The 20,380-nt window shown below is 38.5% G+C and overlaps 2 protein-coding genes across 2 annotated transcripts in view; both read left to right on the forward strand.

Annotated features, from left to right (window-relative positions):
• LOC127803646 (4-alpha-glucanotransferase, chloroplastic/amyloplastic) overlaps positions 1–20,380 on the forward strand; it is a 56,926-nt gene that overhangs the window by 3,468 nt on the left and 33,078 nt on the right. The window contains exons 5-8 of the mRNA XM_052340046.1: positions 1,287–1,365; positions 16,790–16,926; positions 17,035–17,193; positions 17,287–17,363. Of these exons, the coding sequence (XP_052196006.1) occupies positions 1,287–1,365; positions 16,790–16,926; positions 17,035–17,193; positions 17,287–17,363 (452 nt within the window). The remainder of the gene's footprint in view (positions 1–1,286; positions 1,366–16,789; positions 16,927–17,034; positions 17,194–17,286; positions 17,364–20,380) is intronic.
• On the forward strand, positions 6,315–7,304 carry LOC127803647 (uncharacterized). The gene is made up of 2 exons (XM_052340047.1): positions 6,315–6,978; positions 7,069–7,304. Exons 1-2 carry the CDS (start codon positions 6,339–6,341, stop codon positions 7,227–7,229), a joined length of 801 nt encoding a protein of 266 aa, XP_052196007.1. The 5' UTR covers positions 6,315–6,338; the 3' UTR covers positions 7,230–7,304.

Below are 20,380 nucleotides of genomic sequence, written 5' to 3' on the forward strand. Positions count from 1 at the left end.
ATCCTCAAGGTCAAAGTCATCATCAATATCATCTTCTCCTTCACCATTATCATTGAGTACGAGCATATCCTCTTGTTCTTGTTCTTAATTTTCTTTGTCTTCTTTCTCCTTGGTATTAATCAATTTAATTTTTTCACCTTCAAGATTTTTACCCTTTATCTTCCTATGAATCCTTATGGATAAAGTATAAATGTCATTAGAAGATGGAGGGGTGTCCAGGATAAATTTTTGGTTTGATAAGAATTGACCGGTTCATGATTTACTTCTGATTCACCGATTCACTTCTGATTCTTTCCAATTTTTGATTCTCCTATAGATTCAGTCGGTCTAGTTCAAAAATGTATTGAGTTGCATGATTCAAATCGTGAATCATGCAATTCTAACAACTACATTGTATAGTTAAAGATGGATCTTATGTCATAACTAATATGATTCACACTACAATTGGCATCAGGAAGATGAGTATGAAAGGAGAAGAAAAATATCTCTCCCTTATCATAATCCTTGCTTGGAGAGTACTAGTAGTATGTTGCCAACTGAGACCTAACAAAATGTAGAGTTATTAAGTGAAAAATAGGAAGCACATTAGCAGCAATATATGAGTTTAAAGCACTAATTTGTGTTCTCATATCTCAAGTTGAAAGATATTTGAGACAATTCACTAGAAATTTTGTTGTACTTGGCCATACCTTCATCATGTTTTCACTGAGTTACATTTTGTGTACCTCATGGTAGTGATTTCAAAATATGCAGCATGCTACATTTTTGATCCTGGATCTCCATTATGCCATGCTCTAGATGCCAGTTTGATTGGTAGGTCATTGAGCCACTATTCATTCCCTCACCAATTTCACAAAACATAGGGAATGAGAAGGTCCTTGCCTTTCCTGAAATTTTGGGTTCTTATATGCCAGCTTTCCTACTAAACCCTACCATCCACAACTGGTGGCGTATTCTCTTGAAAAAGATCATGTACATTCTTTCAATTTGAGCAAGTTGTTGCAACATGTAGGTCTTTACTGTTGGAAATAGATCATTCCCTCATTTGTTTTGGAAATTTGCTTGTATATTCTTTTCAAGTATATTTTCATTATCTCGAGTGCTATTTTGGGGCTGGGAGATATTATCCATCATATCTGGTAGAGTATTGGGGGCATAGGTTGAATTGGTACATTCTAGATGGCGACGAGTATTTGCTGTTCCTTTCTGAATATAACCTACTGTTTACATTTTGAAATCTGGTGTTCAGCATTTGATTAATAGATGCTCCTGTATGAATCTCCTAGGCTGCAAAGAGGCTGGTTTTCAGTGAAGGGGAACTCAAATGCCAGCTTGAAGATTTCTGCAAAGACCCTGATATTACAGGTAGATGTTCTTCTTATAATTATTTTGTATAAAACAATGAAAGTCAGAATGGCTTAACACTTTCATGTTGCCATATTGCTCCTTGAGCAAAATATTCAGTTAGATCTCACAATAAAGGAAGCAGCCCTATCCATGCTTCTAGTCATTTCCAAATGAACTGACCTCATGAAGGTACTACATCGACAGTTGAATATTGATATGGCCTCCTCTCTAGAATGGGGAAAGGTATACTGGACCATTGTGGCTGAGGGTCAAAGCACCTCCACCCCAAGGGTGATGATCCTGCTTGAGCACTGTCTCTGCTAGTCGCTTCTGTCACCCCCAAAATGTTGCAAGTTTGAGGCCCCTTGACATGCAACTCACATGAGCTTGTATTTTGGAGGCTATGTTTAGGAGAATACTGAGGCAAGGAGCACTTACATTATTTAAGCTTCTAATGTGCTTGCCGTAACTCCAAATGCTGAAATCCCAAAGCGCTTCACATTTCCTACTTCCCCAAGATTTACTTCATATGAGTAGATACTTAGTATGCTTCTACTCACCACCACCCCCCCCCCCCCCCCCCCCCCCCCCCCCCGTTTTTTTTAATAACTAGTTAGCTTCAGAACTGGACTATAGTGGGTCCCATTCAATTGGGTATTGATGCTCTCTGGTTGCTGTTGTCGTTGGCTGAATCACTGAGTGAGTGGGTTGGCTCAATATCATTTTGGGTTAATTTGAGTGGTTTTTGAGTGGTTTTTCATTGTATTCAACTTGCATGGAAAGCTGATTCTTATGCCTGTTGCTGATGGCTTTAAGGTGAGAAGCACTTGTATTTTAAAGTTAGGCTTTGATTCCAAGTTAATGTAGCACCAAAGAATAAACTGTGGGAAGATCTAGAGAAGTGAAAGGAAGGGGAATAAGATGGAGAAGAATTGCAGAGTAACAGGAACATGAGGATAAAGTAGATAGGAAGACTAGCAAAGAAGAAGAGAAGGGAGAAAGAAGCAGCAGAGAAGAATTCATAAGGGACAGAGAGGATAAAAGAAGAGAAACCAAGAGGGGAGGAGAATACCAAGAGAGAAACCCAAAGTTCATCTAATTCAATCACTGCTCCAAACTAAATATCTTTTCAATTGTGGGGTACTCATGTCCACATATCAAACAATCAGGGAATAAAGTTAATGTTGCGCAAACAGAGAGCAAACCATACACATACACACACTTTGAATCACTAAAAAACCTTTATACTATTCAATAGAGTCGAAATCGGAAAGACAAAAATACACAGCAGACAAACACAAATATAAAATGATGGAAAGCGAAATAACACGAGAGATTTACCGTGGTTCACCCGAAAGGGCTACGTCCACGTTGAGCTCCGGCAAAGGAGAGCTCACTGCACTATCGGAGATAAAATAGGGTTCACAATACTCACTGAATACAAGCCTCACGATCACTCTTATTTACAAAAACTGGTTCACTACCAAAATCGCCTCAAAACCATAAAAAGAGGAAGATCAGAGGCTTACCCTATTCGAACCAGAGAGAAGACCGAGAAGGAGCCAGAGAGTCTGAAAACAACAAAAATGAGAAAGAACCCTCAAGCCCGTAAGCGTCTACTCACTCTCTTTCTCTCAATCTCTACTTTTACACATCCCGATGCACAGTAAATAAATAGGGGTCGCTCGATGCAATTGAAAGGCTTGGATTGCACCAGATAAAAAGTGGCATTGACGGTCCAAATTGCACAAGGACGAGACAATTGGCACGATCAAGAGAAAGGACGCCCGGGCGGTTGCCAAGCTGCCCTCCACTGCCACGTGGCAGTGGTTGCTGCTGACCCTCCTGCCCGGGTCCTTAAATTAAAAACGGTGTCGTTGTGTGCTTCACAAACTTCTATCCTCACCTTCATTGCTTTGGTTGATTTGGATTAACCAACTTCGACATGTAGTAAGCCCAAGCAGTGCTTGAACTTAGCTGCAGTCACTACCTTTGGCCCAATATCAGCTGGATTATCTTTTGTAGACACTTTGAGGATTACAACGGTTCCATCACTTACCAGATTTCTTACAAAATGATACTTTACATCAACATGTTTAGTTCTTTCATGATAAACATGATTCTTACATAATTGAATCGCACTTTGGCTATCAGAAAATACTTTGACCTTACCTTATAGAAGATTGATTTCCTGTAAGAGACCTTGAAGCCAGATAGCTTCCTTGAAAGCATCAGTAACAGCCACATACTCTGCTTCAGTGGAAGACAGAGCAACCAAAGGCTGCAGCTGAGACTTCCAGCTAAAGCAGTTGGCCCCCAAGGTGAAGAAATATGTTGTGGTGGACTTACGGGAGTCTCTATCTCCTGCAAAATCCGAGTCTACATATCCCACTAGGTCAAGAGTATCATTTCTTCTCTGAAAGTTTAAACCAACATTTAGGGAACCATTGATGTATCTTAACAAATATTATAAAGCTTTCCAGTGAATTTTTCCAGGGTTAGACATAAACCTACTAAGTAGGGATCAGTGTTATTAAAGGCATGCCTAGGCTCGCGCCTAGGCGCGCCTTGATACCAGGCGCAAGCCTGGCGCCTAGAACCCGCCCAGGCGGGCGAGATCTGCCCAGGCGCACTTGGGCGCATCCAAGCCCTCAGGCGCAGCCTTGGGCTTAGGCGCCCAAGGCTGCGCCTAGTTTGTTTTAATTGAATTTCAGTTTAATTTTAGTATTTCTTGCAATATTTTAATCAAATCTAATCTTATTTCAAATTATACCTAAATAAAGGAAAACAATATATTCTAAAAAGCTGAATTCAAAGAGACTTAAAACAGAAGAAATCCCAAAAGTCTGCTGCTGTCCTCTCCTCTCCCTTCTATTCTATTCTCGACTATTCCTCTCCACGGCAGTCACGGCACAGCTCCAAGACAACCAGAACTCCTCCCTCCTTCTCGGCTTTCCTCTCCCTCTTCAAATGAACGGCTGCAACAGCACAGCCCTCCCTTCTTGCTCAGCTCTTCTCTCCCTATTCAAACAGATAGGACAAGCTGCACAACCACCCTTCTTGGCTCTCCTCTCCCTCTTCAAACGGACAACAGCCTTCTCGGCTATTCTTGCCCTCTTCAAACAAACAACACAGCTATAGCTGCTACACAACTTATCTCCCTTCTTGACTCTACTCTCTCTTCTTCAAACGGACAGCCGACAGCATAGCTATTAGCGGCTAGCCTACTGCATCATATCCCTTCTCAGCATAGCTATTAGCAACGGGAAACAACAAACATCAAACAAAGGAAACAACAAACAGTTTCCAGGTATGTTCATTGTTGTCTCCTCTCTTTATTTATTTTCTAGTTTCAAGTTAGAAGTTTCAACACAAAGGGCAGCAAGCCAGCTGCCAGCAACTGCTGATTTCTTATTGTTGTTGGATATTTATTTGTTCTTAGAGGAGTTATTTTATTACTCCTAAGTTCCTAACAGTTTATTACTATTCTATAAATAGAATAGTGGTCAGCAGCTCTTAGTAGCATGAGTTGCATGGCTCCAATGACCCTTAGGCCTTAGCAATTCTGCCAGTTCAATACTGTTCATAAATAGAACAGTGGTCAACGTCAACTGCATCAGCACTCAGCCCCATGAGCTGCATAGCTGCAATGACAAATGACCCTTTGCGGTATTTTTTTTTCCCTTAAGATGGTCTTTAGAGTGAGTGGTATTGTTGTTGACATGTTGTGTATCTTGCAGGAATCAAAAATTTAAAATGACATCCAACACTATTGATCTTAATCCTGATAGTAGATCTGCTGGTAGAAGAAAAGATCCAGCATGGAAATATCATAGTTTGGTAAATCCCAATGACCTTAACACTTTCAAATGTAATTTTTGTGGAAAATTAACCAAAGGAGGTGTATACCGAGCCAAACAGCACCTTGCTGGAGGTTATAGGAATGCTGAAATTTGTTCAAAATGTCCTCCTCATGTTAGAGACGAAATTATAGAGTTTATGTCAAAAAAGAAAGGGAAGAATGACTTTGATGATATGCCAGATTTTGATGATATAGACACACTAGGAGATGATGTTGATGATGAAATGGACGTAGGGGCCTTCCAAAACCGTGGTAAAAGGCCTATGCAAGGACAAGCATCATCTATGCAACAAAAAAAACAAAGGCAACAGCAAAGAGGGCCTCTTGATTTGTTTTTATCTGCTAAACCTAAAGTGAGTAATCAAAAGGATGCAAAAGGAAAGCAAACTACAATAGAAAGTCATGTCAATAAAGAGTTGAGAGAGAATGCATGTGTTTGGTTTAGTAGATGGATGTATGAAGCCGGTATACCATTTAATGCAGTTAATTACCCTAGTTTTAAGCCAATGATGGAGGCTGTTGGGCGAGCTGGTCCGGGAATGAAACCCCCAAGTTTTCATGAGGTTAGAGTACCTTATCTTAAGAAGGAGGTGGAACACACAAAAGAAATTATGAAGAGTCATAGGGAGGAATGGGCAAGATATGGATGTACAATCATGTGTGATGGTTGGAAGGATAAGCGAGATAGGTCTTTACTCAACTTTTTGGTAAATAGTCCGAAGGGGAGTGTGTTTATTGAATCTATTGACACATCTTCCTATGCTAAAGATGGAATGAAACTTTACCAATTGCTTGACCGTTTTGTGGAGGAGATAGGAGAAGCAAATGTTGTTCAAGTTGTAACTGATAATGCTTCAACGAATGTTCTAGCTGGTAAGTTTTACTTTTACTAATTTATTTTTTTCTTTTTAACTTTTACTGAAATTAAGGACTATTTTTTTCCTTGAATTAATGTCTTGCAGGAGAGTTTTTAATGACTAAGCACAAGAATTTGTATTGGACGCCGTGTGCTGCCCATTGTTTGGACTTGATGTTGGAGGACATTTTTAAAATTCCTAGACTTAAGAGCACATTTCAGAAGGCATGTTCAATCAATGGGTACCTATATAGCTCTGCACAAGTATTAAATATGATGAGATCATTTACACAAAAAAGAGAGATGCTAAGACCTGGAAAAACAAGGTTTGCCACAGCTTTCCTCACCCTTTCAAGATTTCATAAACAAAAAGCTAATTTGAGGAAGATGTTCACTTCAGAAGAGTGGACTAACTCTAGATTTGCAAAGGAAACACGAGGTAAACAAGCAGCTCAAACAATGCTCCAGGAATCATTTTGGAAAAATATTCTTTTTGCTCTCAAGGTGTCTGGGCCTCTTGTCAAGGTGCTTAGAGTAGTGGATAATGAGGACAAACCTGACATGCCTTATATTTATGAGGCTATGGATAGGGCAAAAGAAGCCATTGCAAAATCTTTTGATGATGAGAGCAAATACGAGAAAATATTTGAAATCATTGATGAGAGATGGAATGTTCAGTTGCATCGTCCTTTACATGCAGCTGGATATTATTTGAATCCAGCATTTTTTTACTCAAATGAAAGTATTAGAGAAGACAACGAGGTTATTGAAGGGTTGTATGCTTGCATAGAGAGGCTGGTTCCCACCGTAGAAGTGCAAGACAAACTTTCGAAGGAGTTGAGCTTTTATAAGAATTCTGAAGGGTTATTTGGCAAACAAATATGTATTAGAGGAAGGAATCAATTATCACCAGGTAACACGGTTTTCTAAATTATCTAATTTAGATTAGAATTAGATCAATAATCTATATTTTTAATTGCTAATTTGTATGTGTTTTTCTCAGTTGAATGGTGGTCTCAATTTGGCACTGGAACCCCTAATTTGCAAAAGTTTGTCATGAAGATTTGTAGTCTCACTTGTAGCTCTTCGGGTTGTGAAAGAAATTGGAGTATCTTTGAGCATGTAAGCATTTCAATCTTATTAGTAATATTAAGTATTAACTAGATGATTTCTTATATCTTTTAACTTACTAATTCTAATTTAATTATTATGGCAGCTTCATAACAAAAAGAGAAACCGATTGGAGCAACGACGTCTTAATGATTTGGTATTTGTGAAGTATAATAGAGCTTTGAGACGTCGCTTCAATTTACGTAAATCAATAGATCCCATTTCCTTGGATGAAATTGATGAAAGTAATGAGTGGTTGCTTGGGACAATTGACCAAGTTGATGATTCAGATAATGAACTTGTACATGAGGGCGATGATTTAACATGGGCTGATGTTTCTAGGGCTTCTGGTGTTGAAAAAGCTCACTATGCAACTAGATCAAATGCTCCAACTCTAAATTTGACAAAGAGTAGAAGAAGGGCTACTTCTACTTCAAATGCTCCAATTGAACCTGATGAAGATGAAGAGGAAGAGAGATATGATGTGGAAGAAGAGGATATTGGAGATGATGTTTCTGATGATGGGAATATGGAAATGTTAGATCTTGATGTTGACAATGAGGATGATTTTTAGATTATCTAATCTTAATTAGGATTTAAGATCTACAAACCTCTTTTGGATTTAATCTAATTTTAGTTAAAGACTTTTCTTACAAATTTTTTGAACTTCCGTGATACTTATATTTTGGTTGCTGAAATATGTTTGGATTTGTTGTGCTGGAGCCTGGAATTCACAGGTATGTAACTTGTTTTAATATTTATTTCTCTTAGTAGTTAGCATATGTTGAATTTTTTATTTTTTTTATAACATGCTTGTTAAAATATTATTAGAAGTTAGGATTTATTTTATACCTTTTTCTTTAACTAGGACATATATTTTTATTTTATTTTATTTTTATTAATTTGTGCCTAGTTCCACCAGGCTCACGCCTTGCCTTGCGCCTCAGGCTCCAAGACCCTTGTGCGCCTTAGTGCGCCTTGCGCCTTTAATAACACTGGTAGGGATATTGAATATGCTAGGTCTGGCCTAGTGCTTATCATCGAATACATTATGGTCCCAATTACATTGGCATATGGTATGTTTTCCATTTTAAGAGTTTCAGATTCAGATGATGGACACTGTGTTTTAGACAATATAAAATGTCCAGCTAAGGGAACATTAACAGTTTTACACTCAGCCATACCAAAATTTTGAACAGTTTTGAGTAGGGAATCATGCTGGTGTATTTTCAGTTTACTTTTACTTCTATTCCTTTCTATTATCATCCCTAAGATCTTCTTAGCTGGTCTTAAGTCTTTCATGTCGAAGTTAGTATTTAACAGAGATTTCAATTCACATATTTTTGACTTGGACTTGCTAATGATCAAGATATCGTCAACATACAATAAGAGATAAACAGGGACATCAGACAGTATAAAGTAAAAACAACTATCATATTTATTTCGATTAAAACCAATCTCAGCAGCAAAGTTATCAAACTTTTTATACCATTGTCTTGGAGATTGTTTTAATCCATACAATGATTTTTTAAATAAGCAGACATGATCTGGATGATTATTGTCAATGTATCCAGTAGGTTGTTCCATGTAAATTATCTCATCAATGTCTCCATGTAAAAATGTAGTTTTGACATCCATTTGTTCAAGTTCTAAGTCAAATTGCACTACAATAGCAAGCATCATATGTATGGTTTTAAATTTAACTACTGGTGAAAAGATTTCAGTGTAGTCTATTCCTTCTCTTTGAGAAAAACCTTTAGCTACGAGTCTTGCTTTAAATCTTAATGGATCAGATGGTGACATTCCTTCTTTAAGTTTGAACAACCATTTACATTTAATTAGTTTTTGCTTATCAGGTCTTGGAACTAATTTTCAAGTTTCATTGACCTTCAAAGAGGTCATTTTATCATCCATTGCCTGTTTCCACTTAGTTTTGTCATGGGAGCTGACAGCCTCCTCATAGCAGGTAGGCTCACTGCTCCTCATCTCTATTCTAGCAACTAAGGCACAAAATACCAGGTCTGAGTATGCATATCTAACAGGAGGCCTGATAGACCTCCTCACTCGGTCTCTGGTGAGTTGATAGTTACCGAGGTCTTGTTGAGGAGAGTTATACTCCTTAGTCTCAGGGTCATCAGGTTGAGCCTCATGATCACTATCCTGATTAGAGGTCTTTTCTTGGGTTAAGGGAGGTTGGAGTAGTAGGAAAATCCTGTTGCTCCACCTCAATTTGAGTACTGCCACCTGATATAAGGTCACTAGGGCTGCTAGGTATTGAGTTATCTTCATTATTATCAGATTTGCATGGGAAAATTGATTCATTAAATTTTACATCTCGGCCAATAATGATTTTAACTCTACCTGAAGTTCTGTCCCATAGCTTATAACCCTTGGTTTCCTCTTGATATCCAACAAAAACACATTTAATAGCCCTAGGATCTAATTTTCCTACTGATTGATGGGCATAGGCCTCACAACCAAACACTCTTAGATAGTCTAAGTTCAATCGTCTCCCAGTCGATTGCTCCTCAAGACACTTAAAGTTGATAACAGTCGAAGGGCTCCTATTCACTAGGTGAGCAGCTGTAAATAAGGCTTCCCCCCAAAAAGTTTTAGGCATTCCAACAGTAAACAAAATGCATCTAACCTTCTCTAAGAGGGTTCTATTCATCCTCTCAGCAACCCCATTTTGCTGAGGAGTGTTTCTTACTATTCTATGCCTAAGAATACCATGGGTTTTACATAATTCATCAAAATCCCTATTACAAAATTCCAATCCATTATCAGTTCTTAGAGTTTTGATTTTTCTATCAGTTTGATTTTCAATCAAAGTTTTCCATGATTTAAATTTTTCTAGAGTTTGATTTGTAGATTTCATTAAAAATATCCATACCTTTCTAGAAAAATCATCAATTATGGACAAGAAATACCTGTTACTGCCATGTGAGGGAACTTGGGAGGGACCCCAAAGGTCTGCATGCAAATACTCTAGGAATGCCTTCGTCAGGTGAGTTCCCTTTGGGAAACTCAGCCTGTGTTGCTTGCCTAGTGTATATGGCTCACAGAAGCCTAAGGCATCTGCAGACATTGGACCAAGGTGCCCTTGGTTGGACAGTGCCTATAGCCTTTTCTGGCTCATATGGCCAAGTCTCAAGTGCCATATATCTGTTCTATCAGATTTAACTATGCATGCAGATGGAATATGACAATAACCATTCAACACATATAAACCATGTTTCTTTGTACCAGAGAGAATAATGTCACCATTCTTAAACACATGCAGAAAACCATTTTCAGCTTTATATGAAAATCCTAATTCATCTAAGGTGCCAAGAGAAATCAAATTTTGTTTTAATCTAGGTACATATCTCACACCAGTTAACATTCTAATCTTGTTATCATGTAGTTTCAGAGAGATGTCACCAATGCCTTTGATTTTACATGAATGATTATTTCCCATAAAAACAGTACCAGTTACTTTTGTGCTAAAATTTTGAAACCAATCTATATTTGGACACATGTGAAAGGAGCATTCTAAATCCATAATCCATTCATTTACAGTTGATGTACAAGTGACATTTAAAACTTCAGCTAAAGAGTTTGAATTACTGGTAGCTATTATCACATTCCCGCCCTGTTTCTGTTTTTTAATAAAATCATAGCAGTATTTCTTAATGTGGCCCTCTTTCCCATAGTGGTAGTATTTCCATTTCAATTGTTTTTGTTTTCCCTTCTTTCCATTATGTTTCCCTTCTGTCCTGTACCCCCATTCTAATTGTTATTAAAACTATTCTGACCCTTGTCATGACCTTAGGAGTAATAAAGGGGCATTATTGTAATATGGTATAATAGTTAGTTAGGGATATTTTACAATTTGTTAGAAGCACATGGGTGCTGTTAGGATATTGTTAGAAATTAGTTAAACATCTAGTTATGCCTATAAAAAAGCCAATTGTAAGAGGAGAAGGATATGCTTGAATTAAATGAATGAAATCTGATTCTCTCTCTACAATTTCTCTACAATCTCCCTCTCATTTTCTCTCTACCTCCCTCCCTCATTTCTCTCTACATTCTTTCCCATTTTTGTCCATTTCTTCCTCTCAAATATTTTGTTCTTGATTCTATTCATCAGCTCCTTCCGATTGTCATTCCAACCCTAGGCTAAACCCTAAGTTCATGACAAATGGTATCAGAGCAGTCGTCCTTGACTGTGAGTTCGGAAATTCAATAGTGTCCAATCTGATTTGGAGGTAATCTAGCTAGAGTCGAATCAGAGCTGGTAGATCACGACGAAGGTAGGCGGTTTATAGAAGTGGTTTGAGTGTCGGAATTCGGGTGGCTTGGAAGCTGCAAGTGAGGCGATTCAGCGAAACGAGACTGCCGATCCACAAAAGGTGGTGCGATCGGAGCCAATCGCTTGGAAGACGGTGGTAGAGGCGATCTCCTAGCCATGACTCCGACTGCTGATTTTGTAGAAGCTATCAAGCGGTGTGTGTAGGCGATTTTGAAGGAGAAGACCGGTTGAATCTTGGAATTTGATTCCGATGTATGAGGAGGGAATTGGTGCAGCTAGTTTGGCTATGAGATAAGAGATACGGTAAGCCTTGTTCGACAATTGAAAGGCTAAGCAATTTTTGCCAATTCCATTGAACATCCTTGGCCTTCAATTTCTGTGGCTAGTGCAAATTTCGACTATCCTAGCGGTGGAATTTAGAGACAGATTCACGTGATCAGGATCTTAGCAATCATGATCGAATCGGCTCGGAACGGAAAACAAATTTGATAGTGAGTGCGGATTCTACTGGGTGATTCTGAATTGGTCGGTGATTGGGTGAGAAGGAGTTGACCGGAGAAGATTGTTGAATCCGCAGCAATCGCGAGCTGAACCGATTCTGGCCAACGACAGCAGAGACGCTAGTGTTGGTCGGTGATTGGGCGGTAGCTGCATGGCTGGGAAGATCGCTAAACCATTTCAATTCCAGCAAGCAGTGAAGGCGTGAAGTAGACCTAGATCCAGGTGATCTGGAAGCTATAGCTATCGCAAGCAAGTCCAGAAGGTGTTATCCCTCGTGTTAGTCGATTCTGATTGGGCAGTGAATTCCGACACCCGCTGGGAAGGGAAGTAGGTCAGGCGAGTCCTCCTACCAATTCTTGGTGGCGAGTGCAAGGATCCTCAGGCTGTGATTGCTCCATTCCATCGCTGCTAATTTCCAATGCTTCATGACTAATTTCTGATCGTTCATAGGCAATGATCTGACGGCTCTTGGTTTGAATTTTGAAGGCAAGATCAGATTCAGCAACCATTCTGGTCGACGTTATTGATGCGATTCCAGCAAGTATAGAGACTGCTTGCAGCAGGCGAGTCAAGAGGCTATTTATCCATTTTGTTAGTCAGCTCTAAGTGGCAACTCAGTTGCAAATTAGAGTGGTGCAACGGATTCGGCGGATTCCGTGTGAGAAGTGGATTTTTCCAGCTTATCCAGCTAGTTGATTGTTGGCGCTTGAGGCTGTGAACAAAGGGAACAAGAGGTTGATTTAAGCTTTGAAATTTGGTTAACTTTGTTTGAAAAGCGGGTGTTCTTCAACTATTGAGTTGCAATTGAGTCACATAGGAACTGCTATAACAGGCAAAACAGAAGCATGTACGGAACTTCCATTTTGTGGCCGTCGAAGTATGTTGTTGGGGAAAAGTCGGCCATGGGGAGCAGTGCATATACGAGACCATTGGAGTCTCATTTGCAGCCGAATGATGCTGCATTTTCAGTACTTAATTTTCAAGCAAGAGAGTAGCCTCAATTGCAGCAGAAGAATGTTTCATTTTCAGCGGAAATGGAGCCTCAATGACAGCCAAAGAAGGCTGCATTTTCAGTGGTCAGCAACAGGGACAAACGAACAAGCAATGGGATTCATGAAGAGTGTAAGGAATTTGGTTGAATGTTCCGCGAGAAGTTGTAAGAGTTTGCAATGATACTATCTAAGGAGTATCATTACAGTTTTCCCGCCGAATATTTTGATGACTATCATGGAAGTTTCAACAAAGAGGAGTTTCTTAAAATGGAAAAGCCAAAGGAGAAGACAAGAAGGTGGGAAACTGATTCATCATTGACTTTCGAGTATGTGCTTGGGTATTTTGAATTAGGCAGCAATATTAAGAAGGATGTTGGTAGCATCAGAGAGGATATTGGTGATGGATTACATCCTTCAAGGGGAACCTATAATGAATAGATTGATAGGGCAACCAATGCAGAGGGATCATCTGATATTGCTGAAAAAGAAGTCCAAATAGAGGGGAATTGCAGCCAACAAAAGGGAAAAGAAGTTCTCGATGGTGATGTTTTTGGGATTCTGCAACAAGAGCAGTCCAACTTTAAGGAAGAAGGGGAAGAGGAAGAAGAGGAGGAGGAAGAAAAAAGTGAGGAAAAGGGATTGGAGGATGACACTCAATCAATTGACAGCCTCTCAAGCACTCTTACTAGTGCTGAGACACTTGGCCAGGTGTCAATCATTGAGCAATCGTTGGCTGAAAGTGAAGTTGCAGCATCTCCTAATGTTAATGCTCACAAACAGCCTTGGTATGAGTATTCAAGGAAAGAATACAAACCTCCATTGTTGTATTTTGAGGTTATTATTGATATTTCTACAGTAAAACATGGCTGTGGGTTGAATGGGGATATAGTAACAGCAACAATGGCTGTAGATCTGCTCTTCTTACTTGTATTGGACGGTAATGAAGTACTAACAGAAGTCGCGAACATGGATAGTCCTTCCATTGGACTCCAAGGTTCACCTACTAGCTATGTCAATCCGAAAGTGGCTGATCATGTGCATAGATTGGAGACCAAGCTTGATTGGATATCTATTACCAAGGGTGGTTGTATTGGGCTTGAACACGATGAAGTTTTCCCTATTGAAATTTTGGGCTAATTTATGCTTGGAATTGATCTCGTAAACCTAAGAACGAATAAGAAGAAACCTAGAAGTAGAAAGAAAGAAAGAAGAATTAAACAGATAGAGAAAGCGGGCATTGAATGAAGAAACAATAGCTCGATTGTAATAAGTTTCTTGGGGACAAGAAACCTTTTAAGACCGGGGGAATTGTCATGACCTTAGGAGTAATAAAGGGGCATTATTGTAATAGGGTATAATAGTTAGGTAGGGATATTTTACAAGTTGTTAGAAGCACATGGGTGCTGTTAGGATATTATTAGAAATTAGTTAAATATCTAGCTATGCCTATAAAAAGGCCAATTGTAAGAGGAGAATGATATGCTTGAATTAAATGAATGAAATCTGATTCTCTCTACAATTTCTCTGCAATCTCCCTCTCATTTTCTCTCTACCTCCCTCCCTCATTTCTCTCTACATTCTTTCCCATTTTTGTCCATTTCTTCCTCTCAAATATTCTATTCTTGATTCTATTCATCATCTCCTTTTGATTGTCATTCCAACCCTAGGCTAAACCCTAGGTTCATGACAACCCTTTTCAAATTTACCCTTAACAAATAAATTGTTACTAGGTTTCTTAAAAGTGTGCAATTCTAACTCCCTTGCCTTGATTCCAGAGATTACTAGTTCTAAGGTAGGCACAATACCAGTATACTGTAAAGCATGTTTAACTACATTGTAATCATCAGGTAATGAATTCAGTAGTATCATAGCTTCACTAGTATCACCTAAGGCTTGGTCAGTTCCTCTTAACATTAATGTAAGTCTGGTAAATTTATCTATATGATCATCCATAGATTTCGATGCATTCATTTTAAAATTGAATAGCATACCTTTCAAATAAACTAACTTGGGAGTAGAAACAACAGTATACAAAGATTCAAACCTATTCCATAAATCAAGGGGGTTAGTCATACCGTCTACCTTTCTGATAACAATATCCCCCAAATGGAGAAATATCAGGTTGAATGCCTCCTCCCTTATCTCATCGGTCTTGGCTGATTGCTCAGTGGACCATTTTCTGTCATCCGGTTCAAGTGCAATGAGCACTTTGTGATGAGAGAGTAATACTCTCATCTTCTTTTTCCAACTTCCGGAATTCCCCTTTCCATCAAATGTTTCGATTTCAAATCGGGTTGTTGTCATCTTTGCCTTGCACAAATGTATCCTAATGAAACCCTAGACACTGACAAAGACACACAGAAAACACCCACTGACCATGACTTTTCAGAAAACCTTAGAGGCTCAAAAATAGGACTAACCAGGCGACGAACAACCCTAAACCAACTCTGAGTGGAATAAAATAATCAAGGACTCACACAATGCGTATCAAAGAAATGGCTCTGATACCACTTGCTGCGCAAACAGAGAGCAAACCATACACATACGCACACTTTGAATCACTGAAAAACCTTTATATCATTCAATAGAGCCGAAATCGGAAAGACAAAAATACACAGCAGACAAACACAAATATAAAATGATCAAAAACGAAATAACACGAGAGATTTACTATGGTTCACCCGAAAAGGCTACGTCCACGTTGAGCTCTGGCAAATGAGAGCTCACTGCACTATTGGAGATAAAATAGGGTTTACAATACTCATTGAATACAAGCCTCACGATCACTCTTATTTATAGAAACTGGTTCACTACCAAAATCGTCTCAAAACCATAAAAAGAGGAAGATCAGAGGCTTACCCTATTCGAACCAGAGAGAAGACCGAGAAGGAGCCAGAGAGTCTGAAAACAACAAAAATGAGAAAGAACCCTCAAGCCCCTAAGCGTCTAGTCACTCTCTCTCTCTCAATCTTTGCTTTTACACATCCCGATGCACAATAAATAAATAGGGGTCGCTCGATGCAATTGAAAGGCTTGGATTGCACCAGATAAAAGGCGGCATCGACAGTCCAAATTGCACAAGGACGAGACAATTGGCACGATCGAGAGAAAGGACGTCCGGGCGGTTGCCAAGCTGCCCTCCACTGCCACGTGGCAGTGGTTGCTGCTGACCCTCCTGCCCGGGTCCTTAAATTAAAAATGGTGTCGTTGTGTGCTTCACAGCCAACAGTTAAAACCTAATCCCACCAGAAATAAACTTCCTAAACATACTAGATTTTCAATTCAATCTCCTTTTTATCACATTTTCTAAACATCCCACAACCTCCTTTATGGTATTGTGCAGCATTTTGTATCTTCTTTCTTAACTGTTCAATTTTCTAGCATCTCATCTTTCATATCTGGTGTAGCAAAAGAGGGAGTGGAATGTTGAAGAAAATTTGGTGGGACCCTTAGGCATGATATTGGATGCAATGGCCTTATAGAATATATGGCCATGGATAAAGATGGCTGGAGGTCTAGAATTCATGTAGCCAATCCCATTTGATAGGATTAAGGCTTGTGGTTGTTATTGTTGTTGTACATCTTCCATACCTTCTGGTTGTTTATCTTCATGCATAAAGCTGTGAGAACTAGTGACTCTAGTCATGCTCTATTCTACTAAGAATCGTTTCACGTGTACCAGTAGAAGATCAACTATAGCTGAATAAATTTTGGCATGGGCACTTAAATAAAATCAAGCATGATAATTAAATTAATCTTTCAGGATTTTACATTGGTTTGCAAGGGGCTACTTATTCACCTTTCTGCACTCTTTTTCATTGTTGCAGGTTGGCTTGAAGATGCAGCCTATTTTGCTGCTATTGACAAATCTTTAAACACATTTAGTTGGTATGTTTGGCCTGAACCTTTGAAAAATCGGCATCTTGTAGCCTTGGAAGAAATTTATCAAAGTGAAAAGGGTTTTGTAAGTCCTGTCTATCTCTGGGTTCATACTTCTGGACTACAAGTATGTGTTGATGCATACAGGACGGGATTTCTCACTTGCAAATTCATGCTTTATTGATTTGTACAGATTGACACATTCATTGCCCAACAGTTTTTATTCCAAAGGCAATGGCAAAAAGTTCGTGATTATGCGCAGAAAAAAGGGATAAGCATAATGGGAGACATGCCCATTTATGTTGGCTACCACAGTGCAGATGTTTGGGCAAATAAGAAACACTTTTTACTGGTGAACACTTACTTCTAATCCAGGATATCTACAAATTATGCTTGTTAAGTACTCATCCTCTAGCTAGTCACTGACCATACAATTGCCAGGCAGAACAGGAATGGTTTTCCTCTTCATGTCAGTGGTGTTCCCCCGGATGCCTTCAGTGAAACTGGTCAGCTGTGGGACAGGTCTCTTCTATACTAAATGATATGTACCTACATGCCTTTTTCTGAAGTTTCCTTAAATGTTGCCCTCTTTGCTTCTTGGGAACACACACATTTTATGGATAATGAGAACTGATACCAATACCTTTTGCATTTGCTATTAGCCTGGTGTGATTTTTATGGAGTTTATTAGGGTGTTTGGTGTTATATTATGAATTGTTCTAAGACCCTATTTGATACAGTCAAGATGATTTAAAACTCACAAGGTAATTAATAAAGTCATTTGTTTTATGTGATTAAGAGTCTTTAGATTTTATCTTGATTTATTTTAGTTTTTAAGGACTCCTAATAGACTATATGGTAGAATTTAAGTAGTATTAGGTTACCTTTTGAAGTATGAGTAGTTTTATAAGAGTTTTAGGTGTTTTGTCAATTTTTTAAAAATGGCATCTTTGTGTATTATAAAATCAAATTCTTGATGTTGAATATTGATTGATCACTAGTTTTGCCTCACATTCCCCTTCCTTCCCCAGCTTGCCTTCAACTTTTTTGACTCTTACATTTCTTCTCCAAATTTTCTAGTTTCCTACGTACTTTGCATCAGATTTGGAGAGATTTTCAACCATTTCAAGGATGGAAACCTGAAACTGCTGAGGGTTTTCACCCTCAAAATCTGTCCTTTTAGGTCAAACAGGTTTTGTACCCCTGGGAGATCAGAGAAAGATTTCTTAAACAAACCATGGAGGGAGTTAAATGCTTAATTTATTGACCAGCTGAAAAGGGGATGCGTCTGTGATAGTTGGCCAATGTTGCACATGTCAATTAAGCAAACACAGGAAGTAGAACATTGGCCTTTATTCTCTATTTCCTTGCCCCTAGTTGTCCTGAGCAAGATGTAGGTATGGACTTTGTCTTAGAACTCTCATTTTTTTTTTTTTTTTTAAATTAAGAAGTATGATTTTATTTTTGTAGTTGTACACCATTTTTTCGAAAATGGCTGATGTTTAGTGCTTTAAGGTTGCTAGGTTTTAATTTTTGAGATTGCCAACTTTTAAGGAAGTAGAACATTGGCCTTTATTCTGTATTTCCTTGCCCCTAGTTGTCCTGAGCAAGATGTAGGTATGGACTTTGTCTTAGAACTCTCATTTTTTTTTTTTTTTTTAAATTAAGAAGTATGATTTTATTTTTGTAGTTATACACCATTTTTCGAAAATGGCTGATGTTTAGTGCTTTAAGGTTGCTAGGTTTTAATTTTTGAGATTGCCAACTTTTATGGTCTTCCTTAAAATATAGTGTTTGATTGTCTAAAGAAGTGTTGTGCTGAACCAACAATTAATAAAATAGTTGACTGTGGATTGACTGCCGACAAAGTCCAACTAAGCAGCTGACTTTTAGCTTAATTTTGTAGGGTTAAATGAGGGGATAATCAGCTGTATTTTAGATTTTTTATTAGGCATAATGAGAGGATTACAATGTTATAGAGATTACTAGTTTTAGTTAAGGATTTTGGAAATTATGATTTGTTGTTAATTAAGGGATTAAGACTAATTAAGTTTGAGTGGTGATCTCCCTAGCAAATTCAAGCTTATTGTTAATGATGATTCTAGAAGATTATAGAACGATTTAAGCTATCCCTCAGCTTGCTAAAGCAGGTGCTAGTTATCACCCAAAAAGGTGACACCAAGAAATGTAGGTGGAAGCCATTTAGTTTCCTACCCATTAGCAGCTTCAACTGCTTACAAGAGTTTATAAAAAGGGTTTCATCTCTTCATCTTAGGACAATGGTAGTGAGAGAAGCTCTATACAAGGTACAGAGAGGAGCTCACATGAGGGAGTAAAAGTGAGGGAATAAAGAGAACAGAAAAGATGAAGGGGAGATTTTTGGGAGAAGCAAGGAGCTGAGGGAAGAGGCTAAATTCTTTATCTACATTGGCTATGTAAGGTGCATTTATAGTTTTCTTTTTGTGTGGCACATTGCGTGGCTTGGACAAGAAATGTTTTATGGCTTCTTAACATGATCATCATGTGCATTATGCATTGTATGTGTTGATAGAGATGACTGGGCCTGCTGGCATGTTGCACAGTGAGACTTGTGTTAAGTCTCCGATCTAAGACTTAAGCCCAATTCCAGAATTGTAAGGATTGAGAAGAGGAATAGAATTGGGAGGGAGAATTTGAAAGAAGGGAGAATTCAAATGGAGAAAAAGAGAGGGAAAGAGGTTTTGAACAATTGTGAGAAAACTTGGTATATTATCTCTCTTCCACTTGATTACAATATATATAGGAGAAAGAAATCAATTAAATTCCTATAACGAAGGAAAACAGAAGGAATCCTAATTACATGAATTACTAATTTACATTATCAATCAATCCCAACAATTAAGATTGATTATAATCAATCCTATAGATTGTGGGATAATTGATAATTAATCCCATAGATTGAGGGATTGATCAATCCCATAGATTGTGGGATAATTGTGTCACATTCCTAGGGTTAGCTAGGATGGTGATAGGAATTAGGAGAGAAATCAGAATTGAAAGAAGGGGGAAATCAGTAGAAAGAGGGAGAGATATTGAGAGAAAAGGGGGAGAAACAAGAAGGAGATCGGGAAGAAATCTTAGAGAGAGAAATGAGAGTTTCATTCATTCAAATTAAGCATCACCCTTCCCATTTGTTTACAGCAGCCTTATATAGGCATAACAAACTCCTAACAGCATTCCAACTCACCCATGTGCTCATAATCAATTGCTATAATATCTCCTAACAATTATCATAAGCCTATTACTATATTACCCCTTTAATTCTCCTTGGGTCATGACAATTCCCCCCTCCTTGAGAGAGTTCTTGTCTCCAAGAATTTGCAGCAAGTAGCCATTGCTTCATCCAATTCCTGCATTCTCTATCGGATTTATCTTTCTTTCTTTCTCCTTCTAGGCCTCTTCTTCTTCCTCGTTCTTTGGTGTCCAAGATCAATCCCAGGTGTAACTTGGCCTAGAACTTCATTGGAAGCAACCTGATAGAGTTCAAATCCGATACACCC

Source organism: Diospyros lotus, chromosome 6 (genome assembly GCF_014633365.1).
Source record: "Diospyros lotus cultivar Yz01 chromosome 6, ASM1463336v1, whole genome shotgun sequence".
Taxonomy (NCBI): domain Eukaryota; kingdom Viridiplantae; phylum Streptophyta; class Magnoliopsida; order Ericales; family Ebenaceae; genus Diospyros; species Diospyros lotus.